At 51.0% G+C, this 16,879-nt stretch overlaps 2 protein-coding genes across 5 annotated transcripts; both read right to left on the bottom strand.

The window, feature by feature from the left end:
- Window positions 1-4,146: 4,146 nt before the first annotated feature.
- Window positions 4,147-13,492, bottom strand: AMER1 (APC membrane recruitment protein 1). Of its 4 annotated transcripts, none has more exons than XM_015860617.3 (3): window positions 13,312-13,492; window positions 4,503-8,007; window positions 4,147-4,243 (listed from the first exon to the last, which is right to left on the bottom strand). In XM_015860617.3, exons 2-3 carry the CDS (start codon window positions 7,917-7,919, stop codon window positions 4,166-4,168), a joined length of 3,495 nt encoding a protein of 1,164 aa, XP_015716103.2. In that variant the 5' UTR covers window positions 7,920-8,007; window positions 13,312-13,492; the 3' UTR covers window positions 4,147-4,165. The 4 variants fall into 4 exon arrangements, with proteins under 4 accessions (XP_015716103.2, XP_032299882.2, XP_085402290.1 ...); XM_032443991.2 differs by having other exon boundaries at window positions 4,560-8,007; XM_085546164.1 differs by lacking the exon at window positions 13,312-13,492 and adding an exon at window positions 12,101-12,199.
- A 431-nt stretch (window positions 13,493-13,923) lies between these two features.
- On the bottom strand, window positions 13,924-16,668 carry ASB12 (ankyrin repeat and SOCS box containing 12). The gene is made up of 3 exons (XM_015860624.3): window positions 16,523-16,668; window positions 14,528-15,363; window positions 13,924-14,197 (listed from the first exon to the last, which is right to left on the bottom strand). Exons 2-3 carry the CDS (start codon window positions 15,339-15,341, stop codon window positions 14,064-14,066), a joined length of 948 nt encoding a protein of 315 aa, XP_015716110.2. The 5' UTR covers window positions 15,342-15,363; window positions 16,523-16,668; the 3' UTR covers window positions 13,924-14,063.
- Between the last annotated feature and the right edge of the window lie 211 nt (window positions 16,669-16,879).

Here is a 16,879-nt window from a genome sequence, read left to right as displayed (position 1 = left end):
TTTTGGAAACGCATAACGTACGTAAGTAAAAGAACAGTCCGTAAAATTTCCCCCATGAATATAAAATGCAAAACTATACAAAAATAGATAAAATCGACCATTTTTCTTATGCGTATATATAAAAAAAAATCAAACAAAGTCCCCAAAACGCAATACAGAGCTACTTGGTAGGCTGACCTGCTCAGAGGTTGATGGGCAGCAAACAGCTCCAACCCACTTCTCCAAGGCTTTCCCTGGATGCACTGAGCTCCATGAGGTTTGGGGGGTGTTCCTCCGTACCTCAGCCAAAGCTACTCACTCCGAGCCATGGGCCTCATTTCTGTCTCAGCAGACCTCTTCTGCTCTCAAGTTCAGGTTCCTTGGGTATGTCTATATATTATCAGGTTAGGAGACAATGGCATGAGGCAGAAATGAGAAGCTGCAGCCCTCGGTGAGCAGTCTGACTGCGTCTAGCTCCAACGTGGTCCAAGGACTCTGGTGGGAAATTCCTCCATCACATTTTTAGGCAAATCATGCTCATTATGAGGTCAGCATTGGTCAAAGAGCTCCAAGAGCTCACAACCCATAAGGTTGTCCTCCCAGGCCTCCACCCCATACCAAAGAGCAGCCATGGGGTCCCACTCAGTGGGATGATAACTTGCTCTAAGCACTCCCTATGACACCAGATCCTCTTCTGTTTGGCTTCAACAAAGGCTGGCCACTAAGCATTCCCAGTCATCAATAAACAGCCTGGTAAGCCAGAGAAAGGATGGAGGAGTCCCCCTTAAAGCTTATCCTTTCATTCCAAGATGCACTGCTTCTGAAAATGGGTTAACACCACATGAGGATGAGTATTTCCCTGCTAGTGATGTGTTAATTTGGACTATACAGTTGTGAGAAATCTCTCCCAAAGCCATAGAGGGACAAGATCAAGATCCAGGAGCTTCTATTTGCACTCAGGCTGTAGTCCCTTTGTAACTCCCTACTAGAAAAGCATGGTGGGAAGATCAGGTCCCACCTATTCCATAGCAGGAAGGTATTATAGAAGCAGGAATACATTAGGTACTAAAGTCCAATCTATGGCAGTGACAATTTACAGACTAGGTAAGTATATAGAAAATTCTTACTTCTTTGGGTTAATGGGGCAGAATACTCCACTAAATTGTTTTCAAAATACTTTTAGAAACCTCATTTTAAATCAACAGATACTCAATTCGTTTAGTACAAACCAAATTAAGAGGATAAACCTTTGGTATAAAGTCAGATTATCAAGTCTTGGCTGTATTGCTTTCACACATCAGAGTCTAGGAACTGTTGTCCAATAATTCTTCCCACTACGTACCTACAACCAAAATAATTACTACAGACATGCATTTGCAACTGAACATTCATTTTAGCACTGAGACACTTTCATCCTTCACCAGAACTTTGGCAAAGGCCGCATCATTTACAAACAAAACACTGCGCAAAACCCCTTTGAGCCACAAGATGCCTTTGGTGACACGCTAAAACGAGATCATGGTTAAAAATTACTGTCAGAGGCCACTGTGGAGGCCAAGAGATTCCAGTGAGCACCTGTTTGTGTTGTGACATCTCTGGTGTTGCTAGTGATAACTACGGGATCCTTTCTTTGGGATCAGCACTGAATTGCAGCAGAGCTTGGCTGGGATGCTGGGATCCAAAGCTGAGCTCACTCTGAGCAAGAGGGAGTTAGGAGCATTTGTTAGGGGATGCTCGTGGCATAAACACTGAAAAACGAAGGTTTAATCCCAAGGACACACAGATGGGTGTGCTTAAGCCTCAGGAATCTGTTCAGGAAACAAACAACAACATACATAGAAGTAGAGCTGCCAATAAGGAATTCTGGCTTTGCCTTTCCCTGTTCCTTCACAGACATACAAGGACCGGACAGCAAAAATCCTCATCTCAACAAGAAATAATAAGACCCATTTTGCTTAAGAAAACAAAACAGAAAAGCTCTTCATGCCTCGGTACCCTATAACTGCAGCAACACCAGGGAGCTGCCCACATTTCTGACCACAGCCACACGTGTACCTGGGCTGCAGGTGTGGGCAGCAGGCAGTGAGCTGCTCTGGGGCAGGACTCAGCTCCAAACCAGCACCGAGCTGAGCCCTGCCATCCCCACAGCATGCCAGGCTTTGGAGAAGGGCATCATTGCACTATTTCCAGTTTGTGATGTATTTAACCTTACAACCTTTGCTGCAAAGAGAAGCAGAAAATAGGCAACTTGGGTAAAAGAAAACCTAATTCATCGGTAATGAAATTACAATCAGTTGGACAGAAGTAGGAAGAAGTTTTGTAAACCACAAGAAAGGGACTCATAGAATATCCCGAGTTGGAAGAGGCCCCTACAGATCATCAAATCAGACTCCTGGCTCCACAAAGGATCACCCAAAAATCAGACCTGTGTCTCAGAGCCAGACACTTGTTGAACTCTCAGCTCTCAGCCATGCCCACCACCTTCTTGGTGCCCTGCCTATGTTTTCTGAAGAGCCTGTAACCACCCACCACAGCACACCAGACACAGGACTCTTCCCACCAGGTTTTGCTTACATCGATGATGTAGTAGCTCTGGGACTGAGCCAAGGCTTCTAGCTCTTCTTGCTTGTCCCTTACACGGAGTGTGTTGGTGCAGAAGCATTTCAGATGCGCTTCATCAAAACCAGCACCTCGTGGAGCAGAAGGAAGGATCTCAGTAGCACGCAGCCCGTCCAATTGGGCTTCTCCCTTCATCTTCAACACTGCCAGCTTGCACTACCAGAAGCAGGTAATAACCAGAGGGCTGTACCAGACCAGAGAGTCAATGACCCAGGCCCCAGGTTGGCAGCAGACTTCCTTGTGGGAAAGGGTCTGGTCAGCATGCTGGGCCCTCAGTTCCACTCAGAACAGAGTCCCCTGTGACAATCACCCTTCTGTTCCTGGCAAAGGAAGTTTTGGTGTTTGTGGGTGACAGACACACTCTACAGAACCTCCTGGATGGATGTTCACCAACATCCTCACCTGCCTCTCTTAAGTTGCAGAGCTGGAGCTGATCAGCTCAAGGGAAGGTTTGGTTTAGAGATTAACGTGCTGCAGATCAACAAGGACACTGAGAACACCTTCAGGAAAGATGCCAGCTCTGCTCTGCTATCCTCTAACAGGTGTTTCCAAGAGCTCTGACAACCTCAGATCGTTGGTCTCCTACGCTTGTGTTCCTTCTCCATATTTGTTCAAAAGAGGAATTAAAAAAAGAAAAAGGAAAAGAAAAAGAAAATCAAAAGCCTGCAGCAATCTTCGGCATTTTTGTTCCCTCCAGTTAGAAGGAAGAAGTTGTGAAGCCTAATTTAGGCTGCGCTACATCCTGTATTCTAAGTAATAGAATACTTTGCTCGTATGAGTTTATGTAAAGAAAATCAACACAAAATGTAAAACAAAAAACAACACAGTGACTTTACAGCTACAGGCCCAATGCAAATTTAGCTTATTTCACAGAAGTCGTACGCTTGCCCTTGGCCTGGGAGAGGCTTCAGCTGGAAATAACACACCATGAAGAGAGACCATGGCAGAGAAAAGGGACTGACGCTTTGTTCTTGAAAGGGAATCCATCAATAGAACATCTCTCTGCATGCTATATTCTTGAGCAAATTAAAGTTAGAACTGGAAAACGTTATCAACACGCACACAAAAACTCCTACTTCCCTTTTGGGCAGGAAAAAAGAGTTACAGCGCAGTTCCCCTTGCAGCTGAATTGCCTCCTGTCCTCGCTCTCAAAATAACCTGTGTCCTTCCTCTGCAGCTCCCCAGATTAAGGACAAGATGGAAGATGTTAAAAGTTTGTTCAAAAAAAAAAAAAAAATAATCCCAAGCATTTCACAAAGAAGAGGAAGAAACCCAACTTCTTTTGAAAGCTTCCCCAAGACATGTTCCCCTGACTGCAGCCCTGGAGACTCCAGGAATGTCACCCAGAGCACCCATTGCAGCCCGGCCCTATGCTGAGAAACCCCAATGTGGGAGAAGCAACCGCTCACAGCCAACTGGCACAGCAAGATGGGTCACGGCACGGCAATGCTCCTCGCTCCTTCACATCTGCCAATTGCTCGCTTCTTTTTTTAAAGGTGATGGTGCCCCTTCATCTGCAGAGAACAAACCTGCATTACTAGAAATGGGTCCATTTCCAGGTTTTATTCTAGCAGCAGTGGGGTTGTGCACTGGGGCTGCTACCACATTTTGCATCATGTATTGTGTTCGAGAGTGGTGGATAGCACTGGAAAAAAAAAAACAAAAGTGCCTCAGTGTTAATCTATGAACCTAGGAGGTTGCTCTGCACCAAACCAGAGTACCCACAGCAGTGCAGAACAGCAGCAGCACGGGGAATATGAACTGCAGCTGCAAGAGGAGTTCATCTTTGTTGGCCCGGTTCGACATAAGTCACTCATTAGTGTTCACTTTCTCCCCCTCCCCTCCCTTTCCAACCCCTTCCCCACCTCCCAGCCACCCAGGAGGAGCTATTTGGCTCCCATTACATTCACTGCAGTGCTCAGGCAGCTGCCAGGTAGTGCGTTCCCCGGCGCAGCTCTCGCTTTCAGCAGCTCTTTGCTGGCATTCCCGTAGCGCTCTGTGAAGCTTTTTAAGGTTTCGGTGTCATCGCTGTCGTGGAACTGGGGCATTCCTTGGGTGATGCCAACAGGTTTGCACTTGGCTGGTTTCTCTGGGGACTGGGCAAAGCTGATGCTCTGCGGCAGCTCCGGTTCCCCCAGCGGGAGCACACGTGCGAGCTTTTTGGCTGGGGCTTCTCCGTGATACCTGCATGACCCAGATGCCTCCTGAGGCAGCCGTGGGTCAGGCTGCAGAGGTAAGTTGGATGGCCTGACCAGGAGCCTGTTTGACTCCAGATCTTGGAGCTGCTTCTCCAGAGTTTCTCTGGCACCACTCCTTGAAAGGGGCAAAAAGGAGGGGTCTGCATCTGACTGTTCAGATGGTTCCCAGCTGCTCTGCATCCCAGCAGCTGGAGCAAACCCCCAGTGTTTGATCCCCCCAGGAGCCAGCATCCTGGGGGGATCGGCATCGTACTGGAGGTGCTGCAAGCCCGGCCAGCTCAGCACACCATTGGCCTCTAAACCTTCAGGAGCTGACAGTTCTGCCTCCTCTTTGCTCCTGCTCCTTCTCTCTCCATCTGAGCACTTTTTGTCCCATTTTGACCACAGCTGGCAAGGCTTAAGGCCGTTCTTGGAAAGCTGCAAGTCTGCAAGTTCAAACTCCAGGCTCTCTGTGTCAAGCGACCTGCTTCTCCTGTTAAGGGAGAGTGGTGCTGGCATGGCAGGGCTGAGCCGATGTAGTCGCAGGTGCCGGGGCAGGCTGGCAACCCCCCAGTTGCAGCTCTGGAAGGAGGCCTGGGGGTACCCCAGGAACATTCTCTCGTCACATTCAGCAAATGACTCCTTCTGCACGTAGCTCTCATCGAAGGCCTCAAAGGACGCAGCCATGTCCTCATCAGCATTCATCTCGAGGTGCTGTTCACATTCACCTTCCCCTTCCTGCTCGACATCGACAATGTCAAACGTGACCATGGTGGGGAGGACGGGGAGGTTCTGAGTGAAGGAAGAGCCTGAGTCAGAGCTGCCCAGGCTTTCCGACAGGCTGGAGAAGAGGGTCCCACTGCTGGTGAACTCCACCAGAGCTTGTGAGAAGTTCATGGCGTGCTCAGGTTCGCACTCACGGTCAGCCTGGGACTCTCTGCCAGCAGCTTCCATGCCACTGTAGTGCTCGCTCTGTGAGCAGCCCTCATGCTCCAGGGGTCTGTGGCTGGGGAACATCCCCGGTTTGGCCGAGGCTGCACTGCCATGGAGGGACCCCCCAAACAATGCACAGTCTGGGTCAGAATCAAACCGTGCGTTGTTCTTTATGAGCTCAATAAGGCAACTTCCTTGGGCTTTTTGGCTGTTGTAACAGTTCTCTGGACACAAAGGCCCTGGAAAATCACTCCACTCTGGATTTTCAGCTCTAGACACCAAAACCCCACCATTCACACTCCTGTTCAGAGCTTGAGAGGCAATCTGCTCACTACCAAGGCAACTCTGATTTTTGCCAATCAAGTTGGCTGCTTTTGTTTTACATTCAACATGCTGCTTTTCCCTGGGACACTTCTCTTTGCTGGGAACATCAAGTCGTTTCAAGGCTGGTTCCCTCTGCAGCTCCCAAAACAGCAGCTCTTTCTGAATGGCAGCTAGCCGTTCTTCTTCTGTTTCCATAACTCCCCTCTTCTGATCCATCATCTGGATCAAGCCCTTCTCAGCAGGGAGGCAGAAGTCCATGAAGTAGCTGAAGATCTCTGGGTGAGAGACTTTGCTCTCAAACAGGGATTGTTCCCCATGAGAGGGGCTCATTAGTGTGTCATCGGGCTCGTAAAACTCATAAAGTGCATCGCCGCTGTAGCTGTCTCTGGGAAGACGGTCCTTCTTGATCTCACAAAGTCCATCCCCAGTCTCATCCTCTGGTCCTGGTGTGGTGGAGTCGTAATATCCCTCATCGCTATTAGGCGCGGACTCTTGCTGGTCACTCTGTGGTGTCAGGAGCTCGACCCCATCCATTGCCCCACTAGCATAGGGGTGGACCTCCCCCTCACGCAAACCACGCGTCTCCAACTTGCTACTCACTGCCTGCAGTTCAGGACTGCTCACAGCTGGAGGCAGCGGGGCTTCGTAGCTCCTGCCCTCTTCAGCAGTGCTGTCCCATATCTGCTGGAGGTACTCCTCCTCAGACATGGCCATCTCCTCCCCACCTCCCTGGTAGGTGACGAGGCATGGGCTCCTTTTAGCAGTGTCTCGGTTGCGCTCCACAGAGATCGTGCTCTCAGCAATGCTGAGGATGTCGGGCTCAGCAATGATGTCTCCACACCCTGTGAGGGAATCAAAGCTCTTCAGGGATGTGACGTCACCAAAGAGGAGACTCAGCTGGTCCCCAGAATGCAATGAGGGAGGGTCGTTGTCTGCTAAGTCTGGATGGAGAGCCACAGGGAGATGGCAGTAGTTGGACTCTGTGTAGACAACAGCATCTGCTTCTGATTTTGCATCCAGATCATCCTTGCCCCCAGAAACTGCCACCACACCGTCCTCACAGCTGCCCTTATCAGCATGGAGCCAGTCTGGCTCAGCAGCCTCCCCAAAGTCAGCTGCTGTGTGCACCAAGCAGTTATCCGCTGAGCTCCCTGGGCAGGCTGCAGCAAGTGGGACAGATCCAGGTCCTCTTCCCTCCACAGCTCCAGGGGTTTCCACTTTCACTCCCTGAGCTTTGCTGGTCTCCTCTGAATCCCCAGGCCACTCAGAGAGCTCTGTTTTCTCACACTCAGGAACTTTGCTCTTACGGTGACGCCGAATGCTGTTCAGAAGCCCCTTGAGGCCTTTTTTTGGTCTGGGGACAGATGACTTGTCTCCATTGGGCTTCTTCTCATAGCCCTCAATACTCCCTGGTGGAGAGCCATCCTGCCTGCCAAAATCAAACTTGACGCTGGTGTCTATGGCCACATGAACGCTTTGAGAGCTTGGCAGCAGGCAAGGATGAGAATCTCTGCTTCCATCTGAAGGGCTTTCCAGCTGCACCCCACTGCCCTCATCATATGCAGTGCCGCTGATCCCATCGTGGGTCTTACTTTTACTGAGCCCCTTTTTAGAAGCTCCTTTCCCCTGGCCTTTGTTTCTGCTGCTGAAGAAACTCGGCAGTGTACATATACTCCTTTTCCCTCCGAACAGCTTGAAAGCAGTTTTCTTCAGTTTGCCGGAGGGTGCCTGGGGCTGCTGCTGCTCTGCAGCTGTGGCTGAGGCATCGCACTGCTGGGACAGGTGCTCAATGTTCTCCTCCTGCTGCTGCTCACCGCCCTTGCACTGCCTGCATGCTGCAGACTGCGACCAGGTCCTGGCAGCCTCCTCTGTGCAGCCTGTTTCCATGGCAGCTGCTCGGTTCGCGTGTTTCTAGCTGGAAACAATGGTGGCAGAGTCTTCTTGCAGGCACGGGGACCAAAGCATCGTGGTTGATCTAAAGCAAAAAAGAAAGGAGAGAGAGATGAGGAGATGGTAATGGGTGTCCCATAGATGTAACAAGGCACAGAGCTATATCATCACCTGCAACTACAGCTGTAAAAACCCCCAACCTGTTTGAGCCCTGCACAAAGATGTCATGGTACCGAATCCTCTGGAAGCCACTTGTAGCCATTTGGCAATAGCACCACATCACACAGACAGGTAGATCTAAGCCCCAGGCCACCTCAATCAGCCTCTGACCTTTGTCAAAGAGAGAGTGGGGTCCTGCTCTGTTAACAACTGCCCTTCAGCACAGAAAACACGGGCATCTCCAAAAGGTAGAAGGACCGAGACATGACAAACTCTGCTTCCAGCCCTCCCAAACAGCACAAAACAACAGGAAGCATCTGGCCAGTCAAGCCTTATGGTAACTGTGCATCCAGCAAAAGCAGCCATTTACCATATTGTGTTTTCTTCACTGGATTTCAATTGTTTGCAACATCATCTGTCAAGCAAGATAAACCTGCATTAAAAATACTTCTTATAAATCACCCTGATCAGATTATCTCAGAAGCATAGAGAGGTAGGTTTTCAATTTCATCCTGGATTGATGTTAATAGCAGGAGAAATAAAATAGTAATATTTCTTTTCCAGAACTGAGATTGGATAAAATAAATCCAGTGAGAGCTGTAATGCACTGCTGAGCTGCAATACCTGAGGCTTAGCTCTGAGCAGCCCAAGTCCGTGCTGTGGGTGTGTGTCCAACGCAATTCCCTGACAGCAGCCAGCAGGATGCACAGCTGGGACCTCGCTGCATGACCAGCTCTTACCTGGGAGGCTGGAGACAAGGGGATGTATTTACAGCCATCACTGACAGAGGTGGATTTAACCACCTTACACACCCCTGACAGTACAGTCTGCCCTTTCTCTGAGGCTTCCAGGGCCACCCCAGGGCATCCCAGGGGCCAAACAGTGCTTCTCAAGCTCTAACAAACAGCATTTCTGCACACCCAAAGCCTTTCTGGGCTGACTCCAGGATTCTTCTGGAGCCTTTCCACAGAGAACTATTTAGATAGGACCAATAGAAAATAGTATGCAAACGTCTATATATGTGAATTGCTAAAGTAGTAGAAAAATGAAACAGGAACAAGACTTCAATTTGAAAATAAGCCCACTCTGGCTCCACATCAGCACTAGCATCAGTAGATGCTCACTGCTGTGACCGCACAGCTATTTATGGATGCCAGAACAATACAGTCACCAAGGGCAAACACCAGTATCGATGGAAATAAAACGGGGTCAGAAACAAACCTACAAATCGTAACAGTAAATGACAGCACTTCACCTGTGCCCAGCTCCCTGAGGCAGTCATGGGAGATGAGGTAGATCTGGTTATACTTGGGGTGATGCAGCTTTCTGCTCTAGCTATAGGTAGAAAAAGGGCATGTCCGAAACTGCAGCCGGTGCCAACAGGTTGACCTGGGCTAGAGCTTGGGGCTCTGTTAGCATACAATCAGGACAAAGCACCTCAGCCAACATGCTGCTCTACTGGGATGCTATGCTTCTATACTAGGGACAACTTCCATCCTCCCCAGCACCAGCTAAAGTAGAGGCCTGCTTTGTCCTCAGTTGGGATCTCAAGACTCTTAAGAGCATCCATGACAAGTCATAACTACCTCAGCACTCAACAAAAATAGAAATGAGGTGGAGGATGAGAATCTCACAGCCTGCACCTAAAAGACTTGGGAAAACGCCCCTGTTTTATCCCCTAAACCGACCACAGGCCTTAGGCAGCTCATCAAGCCTTTCTCCTTCATGCAGACTGACACTGCCTACGGTAAGCAGGCTGCTAAATCCCTTCTTTGTGCTGCACCAGAGATTAGCTGGTGTGAGTGACCGACGGCCATCGATGGACTCTTCCAACTCTTCCCTGCCTGTATGACTTTCAGCAGGGCCAGAGCCTCCCAGAATCCCCCCCTGACCCCTAATGCAGAGCACGGCACATCACTACCCTCATCCACAGTGGGGACAGCCCCACAGCACACACCCATTCCCTGCTCTACAGAGGAGCTGCACAGCTGGGCTCTGCACAAATCCTCTCAGACCCTGACGACTGCCATGAAAATGTCTGACTGCAAAGAAACACCACAACATTAGGCAGCGTTCAGCCAGATGCTGCTTTCTCTGCCTCCACATCAGAATAGAGAAGCAAGAAGCACTGAACCCTTGTGCAACAAAACGATACCCTCTCCTGCAGCTCACATGTGGACGGGTGGGAGCACACGGGCAGTACAGCTGTCAGAATGGGAGGCGGACACTCGAGCGCGATCAATTAATTCTCGCAGGCATCAGCAAAGACAAGCTACGATCAATTAATTCTCATCAAGGAACCAGGCGTGTCATCCCGATGTTACAAATGGGAGACCGGGCATTAAATTAAGGGACTTACCCAACTCACAGGGGAGCTTCTGTCTTGTCACCAGGATTAGGATGCAGAAGCAGTCACAGCAAGAGCACGGATTTCTCTAATCCAGGATAACTGCCCAAACGCTGCTTGGAGGGCTGGTGGCAGATGAAGCATCCCCTCTCTCTAACTCACAGGTTGCTCTCATCTTTAAACCACTTTCCCCAGCAGCAATCTGGGGAAGCACCTCCAGCAGGCCACGACACCACGTTCTTTCTCCCTTCTCTCTGGGGAACATGGCACGGTTACCCCATGCTGCAAACGCAAAGATGTGCAAAGCAAAGCTGGCTGCAGTGTCACAAGGGCTGCGTCCCGCAGGACACTCAGAATGGCTGCACGCCTCACTAACAGCAGGTCACACCGGCCGGGTCCCAGCTCTGAATGGGAACAAGCCCCATCTGTCTCACTGCCCGTACAATGGTGCAGAGCGATGGAGACAAAGGCACAGAGAAGCACACGAAGCCCTGTGCAGCAGGAGGCACCTGATACCAGTCAGAGCAGTGGGTGGGAGAACACAGCGCAGCAGCATGGCAGGATGCATGTCTGCTCCCCACATCTTCAGGTAACATGGAGTGTTCAAGCAGCATCTCACCACATTCTGACCCACATACAGACAAAGAGATCCTTCCACCATCCTCAGAAGGGACTCAGCTGAGGTGCAGGGAACTCGCTGTGACTCTGCAGTGGGACAGCTACAAGCTGTGCAATGCTTCCCCACTGACCCCACTCTGAGCCTGCCCCAGAAGCCAAAAGCCCCGAGAATCAGAAACCATCTTCCATTTTCCAATGTAGTTTTATCCGCGGCCATTTTACACATCCTTTATCTTACATGTTACTTGCTGCTTTTTCCTTCTACAGCTTCCAACCCACTGCATCCTCATCCTTATGTGCAGTTCTTATTCCCTAGGCCGAGCGAACCCTCCAAACTCTCCCTATACAACATGCTCTGAGCCACCCGTAGAAACTTCGCTCCATCTCATTTCTCCAAGCCTTGCTTACAAACAAGCAGCAGCCCTTTCCAGGACACTCCTGCATATTCATGCCATTAATTCCTCAGTTTACAGAGGGATGTTATTGCAGCTGTCAATACCGACAGGCAGGGAACTGCTAAAACATGCTGCCTCTATCCTCAAATAAACTGTTGTGCTAACGATTTTTGTTCCAGTACAAACAGCGTGCGACAGAAACCGTTTTGTTGGGAAGCCACGTATTAATGTCATTCTGTCTCAGAAACAAAGACAACCCCAGCACTTCAAAGTTTCAATCCCGAGGCCTGATTTAGCAGCTTTATAGTTTATAGTTGTAAAACTCAGAGCTGTGATTTTCTTCAGTTGTTTTTCGCTGCAATAATTACAGCACCACATGGGCACGTATCTTAGTGCCTGGAGCCAGCGCTGTGTGTCCCCAGCCATTCCTCCTGGTGTGACCACATCCACAGCAGGACGTGCTGACCCTTACCCCCAGCAGGGTGTAATTAGTGTGCTGTATTTACACACTTTCTTGTGACAGGCTGGGTCCTATGGTGGGCCAAATGTTACAGCTTAGGTGGACACAATGAACTTATGTGTGCAGCAGGGCCTTGTTTTTAAGGAGAAAGATGGGCAGCTACCAAAGCAGCAGCCCCCTCAGCTCACTACGACCTCACCTTGCTGCAGGACTTGAGCTTGCCCAAAGCTGACCCACACTACCACAGCAATAGAGGTGCAGAGCTCGGGATGAGCTGGGAGCGCAGTACCTTCCCCTCACACAGCCTCCACCGAGATCACAGCTGCCACAACTGCCAGTAGTAACCACATGAAAAAAAAACACGCAAGTGAATGCTTTTACAAGACGAGTGTAAGTTTAACAGCTCCGCCTGAGGAGCTCACAACGCCTCCATTAAGGCTGCTATTGAATTAGAAGGCAGAGCCCTCCCACGGAGGCATTCCTGAGTCTCTCTCCCAGCTCCAGCCCAGCTGTCTGGGTGCTTGGATCTGCACATGCTTCTGTCCCTGCTGTTCTCCATCACCTCATGGCACACAGCGTTCAGCTTCTGGATGTGAAGGACAGAAGCCTGGAGAGAAAGATGATGACAAACACAAGGGAAAGAGACGCGCCCAAGACAAACGCAAAGCCACCCGATTTTGGTTGGAAGGCCTTTGGCTTCGGGGGTTTGTCGTTAACTCAACAGCAGCACTGCTCAGCAGCTCCAACACAAACCGGCCTTAAAATGCAATTATTTCAGTCTTACAAAACGCCACGTGACAGGTCAGTTTTCTATCTGCGGCTTGCAGATACCTGGTTCTTATAAGACAGGGCACCAGCACTGCATCCGCTGGGACACGCTGGATGAGGAGAAAGACAGCCAAGAACGCAGGTCCACATCTGACAACACAACACACCCCGCTGCTAAGCCCTTATCCAAAGCCTGCCTGAGGACCTCAGAAAACCCATGGGGCCATCCATCCCTACGAGCAGAGAACCCCAACCATTCCTCGATGTGCTGCCACCTCTGGGAGCCTTTCAGCGCGCTCGGCTCTGCAGGAGGACGGAAAGATGGAAATACAGGGGCACGAAGCCGGGCCTGTTGTGCCCGTGTGTGGAAACAGTCAGAGGAAAGGCGACGACGGGAGCACGGGGGGCTCGCCGAGCCCAGCAGCAGCACGGCCCGCTCCAGCCCCGCTCTCAGACGCGGCCCCCGGCACAGCCCCACCTCAGTCCCCGTCCCACGGACACGCCGCCCCACGCACCCGGGACGGTCCCGGCCCGAGCAGCTCCGTGTCCCACCACCACCACGCCGGGCTGCAGCCAGGCCCCGGGCTCTGCGGCCTGCCCGCCGCCACAAAGGCCGCCCCGCCGCGCTCCGGCCGCACTTACCGACGCGCTGGGCCGCGGTCGGGGCTCGGCGGAGGCACGGCGCGGTGCTGTACGGCACGGTGCTGTACGGCCCTGCCCGCCGCCGGGACGGACGGGGCGGCGCCAAGCAGAGCGGCGGGGCCGAGCCGGGTGTGGCGGCGGGGCCGGGCCGTGACGGGGCGGGCGGACTCTGTGACACGGCGGGGGCGGGGAGAAAGGCCGCTACCCCCACAGAGCCCGGCCTTAGGACCGGCCGCGGACCAGAAGCGTAAGGAGACGGCTCCGAAAGGCAGAGCGAGCCGATGGAGCAGCTGATGATCTGCTCGTAGCACCGCAGCACCGCAGGCTCCAGCCCCTCTCCTGCTCACAAAAGGTCCGGTAATTAATAAAGATGTGCAGCTGGCACAAGGGCCACCAGCTGGTACTTGTTTGGTGTGATTACTGCGGAAAATTACGTTTTTCGCCCATTCAAATATTCAATTTTATTCCGGATGAGCAGAGCACCCATTATGACACTCATTATCTGCATGGGAGTGGTGTCCCCCATCTCCCCAGCCCCACAGACACAGCTCACCGGCTGTGGAAACCCACACTAACAATAATCTTTCCATACAGGTTTCAGAGACACTCTGGAAGCAAATAAAAAGCCCCAAAAAACCCTGTTTATACCACAAATTCACATCTGTTTTGTGCTGTGCAACAGCAGCGTCAGAGCTTTTAATTCAGGCACTGGGCATCTCTCTGGGGTAGGCGTCTTCCATGGTGTGTCCCTGCTAAGGCTGATGTTGGAGGTAGCTCACCAGCACTGGTGGAATGTCCAGCTCTCTGAGGGCGTGTGCACAGCCAGCCTGCTTCAGGATGTGCCTCAGCACCAGCCTAGACTGAGACATCAGGGATTTGGGATGAGCTGTGGAAAGAAAAGGAAGGAAAAACATGACCATCACTGCAGACCTTCAGGATGCACAACCCTGCTTCTCCTCCAGCTTGCGTGGTGTCAAAGGGAGAACTGATGCACCTAAACCAAGTGTTCAGAGTAAAAGAATGGTAATATTCAAGACTTTAACACCAGAGAGACTCATTCTCTCAACCAAAGCTGCAAAGGGGGTCAAAGCTTGCAAGAAAACCTTGCTTAGGCTGATCTCTCCCCTCTCTAAGGGGAAACAAAGATAAAGTGAAGGGTGATCTGAAGCAACTCGCCCCCAAATAAGCCCTGGGGCCACACACACACACAGGTTACCTCTTGCCTGCAACAGCAGATCTAGGCCCTCGCTACCAGGTGCTATCTTCTTGATGTTTGGCAAATACACATTGGCTCCGAAGTCAAGAAGCAGCTTGATGAACTCACGCCGGCAGCTGTGCCTCAGGCAGATCTCCAGCAGAGTCTTGGGCTCCTTGATGCGCGCGATCATCCTCTCATCCGTGCAGTTGTAGTTGGGATCGGCACCATAGAGCAGCAGCAACCTGAAGCATTCCAAGTGCCCATAGACAGCTGCGAGGTAAAGCGGACCGGAGCAAGCAGTGGAGTTGGCAGCCCACTCAGGCACCCTTGCTTGGACATTGGTCTCAGCACCGTGTTCCAGGAGCTGCTGCAGAATCTCAACGTTCCCATCCCTAGCTACGGTCAGCAGCGGTGAGCAGTTGTTGTAGATGCTGCCAGAGGGGCCGGCTCCTGCCTCCAGCAGTGCTTTCACACAGCCCAAGTGGCCATTGCTGACTGCTGTGAAAAGCGGGGTTTGTGCCTTCACATCCAAGCTGTCCACCTCTGCCCCATGAGACAGGAGGACCTTCAGGCTCCTGAGGTGGCCCTTAGAGGCAGCCAGGCGCAGTGGGGTGCTGGGAACGCCCCAGCCACTCCTGCTATTGATGACTCTCTTGTACCTGTCTTGGTGCAAGAGCTTGTCAAGAGTTTGGTAATCGTCCACGGACACCGCTTGGTTCAGCTCCTCACTTTCTCCATGATCTTCATCTTCTCTGGGCTGGAGCATGGAGAAAATCTTATTGATGTCCATTAAGCTCATTTTTTTGGTCTGTCTTCTGAGCACCACTTTCATTGTAAGCAGTAAAACCTGCTGTCTATGGGACAACAACAAAGGTGAGAAGCAGACTTACCGGCTGGTAAATAAAACTGCCCATTTTCCCTCAGAAACCTCCCCATCCAGCTGTGCCCCATAAGTGCTGGAGGAAAGACCACGTGGAACAATAGAATTTATTCTGCTTCATATTGAGCAGCACTGCAAACAGCTTCACCTGCATTTCTGAGTATCCTGATATCTATGGAATACTGAAATGATCCAGGAGGTGACAGCTTTACTGGATTTTGCTCAAGAGCACACACACAAACAAGCACTCAATTTTTTTACACCCAGTTGAGCTTTAAATGGATTGAATTTCAAAGTAGAAGGACCGAGGATTTTCCATCAGCCATGCAAGGAGAATGGAAGGGGGCACCTGAGAGTGCTACACCCAAGCCAGGGCCAAAGCCTGGGGATTTGCAAGGCCTGGCCCTATGGCAGGGTGGCACCAGCACAGAAGGATGCAATGGAAACGCTGCCTGCCAAGGACAGGAGAATTTCTGGTAGCATCTCAGCCCTGCAGTAGCTGAGGTTTCCCACAGGAGAGGCTCCATCTCCCCCACCTTGATACAGCAGAGCTGCGCTGAGCAATTAGCCCTGTTCTGCAAATGCGCATCTGCTGGTAGCAAGGAAAAGCCACAGGAGATGTGTCCCACATCAGCCTTGGATAAAGAAGAGCTGTGAGCGCCGAGAGCTCCCCAGTGCCAAGTCACCTCAGCAGCTCTATTTCTGGGTTAAGTAGAGCAAGTTGGACGGCAGCTGATGAAAGCAAAGCTCTGTTGTACTTCCACCTGTTAAATTAAGCCAATCCATTTCTGTAGAAATAAGTAGAAATATACATTGCTGTTATTGGTTAGACACACTAATACCGAGCACTGGGGCTTTGAATCACCCAATCAACGCCTCTAATAGTGTGTGGGGAGGGGGAGTTTGAAGACCTGGGGCATTAGGGTTATTAGTCCAGATCCAAAGAGACAAAAACCAGAGCTGTCCTGAGCTAAAGGAAATCATTCATCACCTGTGGACCCAGAAAAGAGGCTACGGCTAGAGCTAAAAGAGACAAAAAGAACAGAGTTCATACTCACACTGTTAAAGTTCTGGCTATCAAATTACCTCCAATTACCCCAAGCTGCCCATGCACTGTTACGCTATTGCCTTACCTCTGTGGGAGAAGTGATGCTCACACCCAAGACAATCAAAGCAGACGTGGTCCCATGGAGAATTCTTTCTTGGTTTAATTAAAAAAAAGGGGAGGGGGAAGAGAAAGAGAAGCTCTCGCTCTATCAGGGATGGACATCCACTCTGTGGAGCTGGAAGGGTGCAGGCTGTCAAAGCTCACAGCTGAAATGCCACCACAGGGAGCAGGGCCAGGGAGCCTGGGCTAAATTTAGCCCCCACAGGCATTTATCTTCCCACTTCCATTCTTGGAAAGTTCCCACTGGGTAAATATAGAGAGGGGCAGCAAGGGGGGGAGATTCAGACAGGTGCAGGTTGCTTGACGAGGGGTATTCGCTCTA

This window comes from Coturnix japonica, chromosome 4 (genome assembly GCF_054131305.1).
Source record: "Coturnix japonica strain WE chromosome 4, WE-NBRP24, whole genome shotgun sequence".
In the NCBI taxonomy this organism is placed as follows: Eukaryota; Metazoa; Chordata; class Aves; order Galliformes; family Phasianidae; genus Coturnix; species Coturnix japonica.
The sequence above is the reverse complement of the archived record's forward strand: the minus strand, read 5'-3'. Positions and strand labels throughout refer to the sequence as shown.

Coding starts and splice junctions, on each gene's coding strand:
- AMER1 (XM_015860617.3), bottom strand. CDS start 7,919: ATGGAAACAGGCTGCACAGAGGAGGCTGCCAGGACCTGGTCGCAGTCT. Junction 4,244..4,502: donor GCCTGAGCACTGCAGTGAAT/GTAATGGGAGCC, acceptor TTTTTTTTCCAG/TGCTATCCACCACTCTCGAA.
- ASB12 (XM_015860624.3), bottom strand. CDS start 15,341: ATGAAAGTGGTGCTCAGAAGACAGACCAAAAAAATGAGCTTAATGGAC. Junction 14,198..14,527: donor TCTGCTGTTGCAGGCAAGAG/GTAACCTGTGTG, acceptor TTCTTTCCACAG/CTCATCCCAAATCCCTGATG.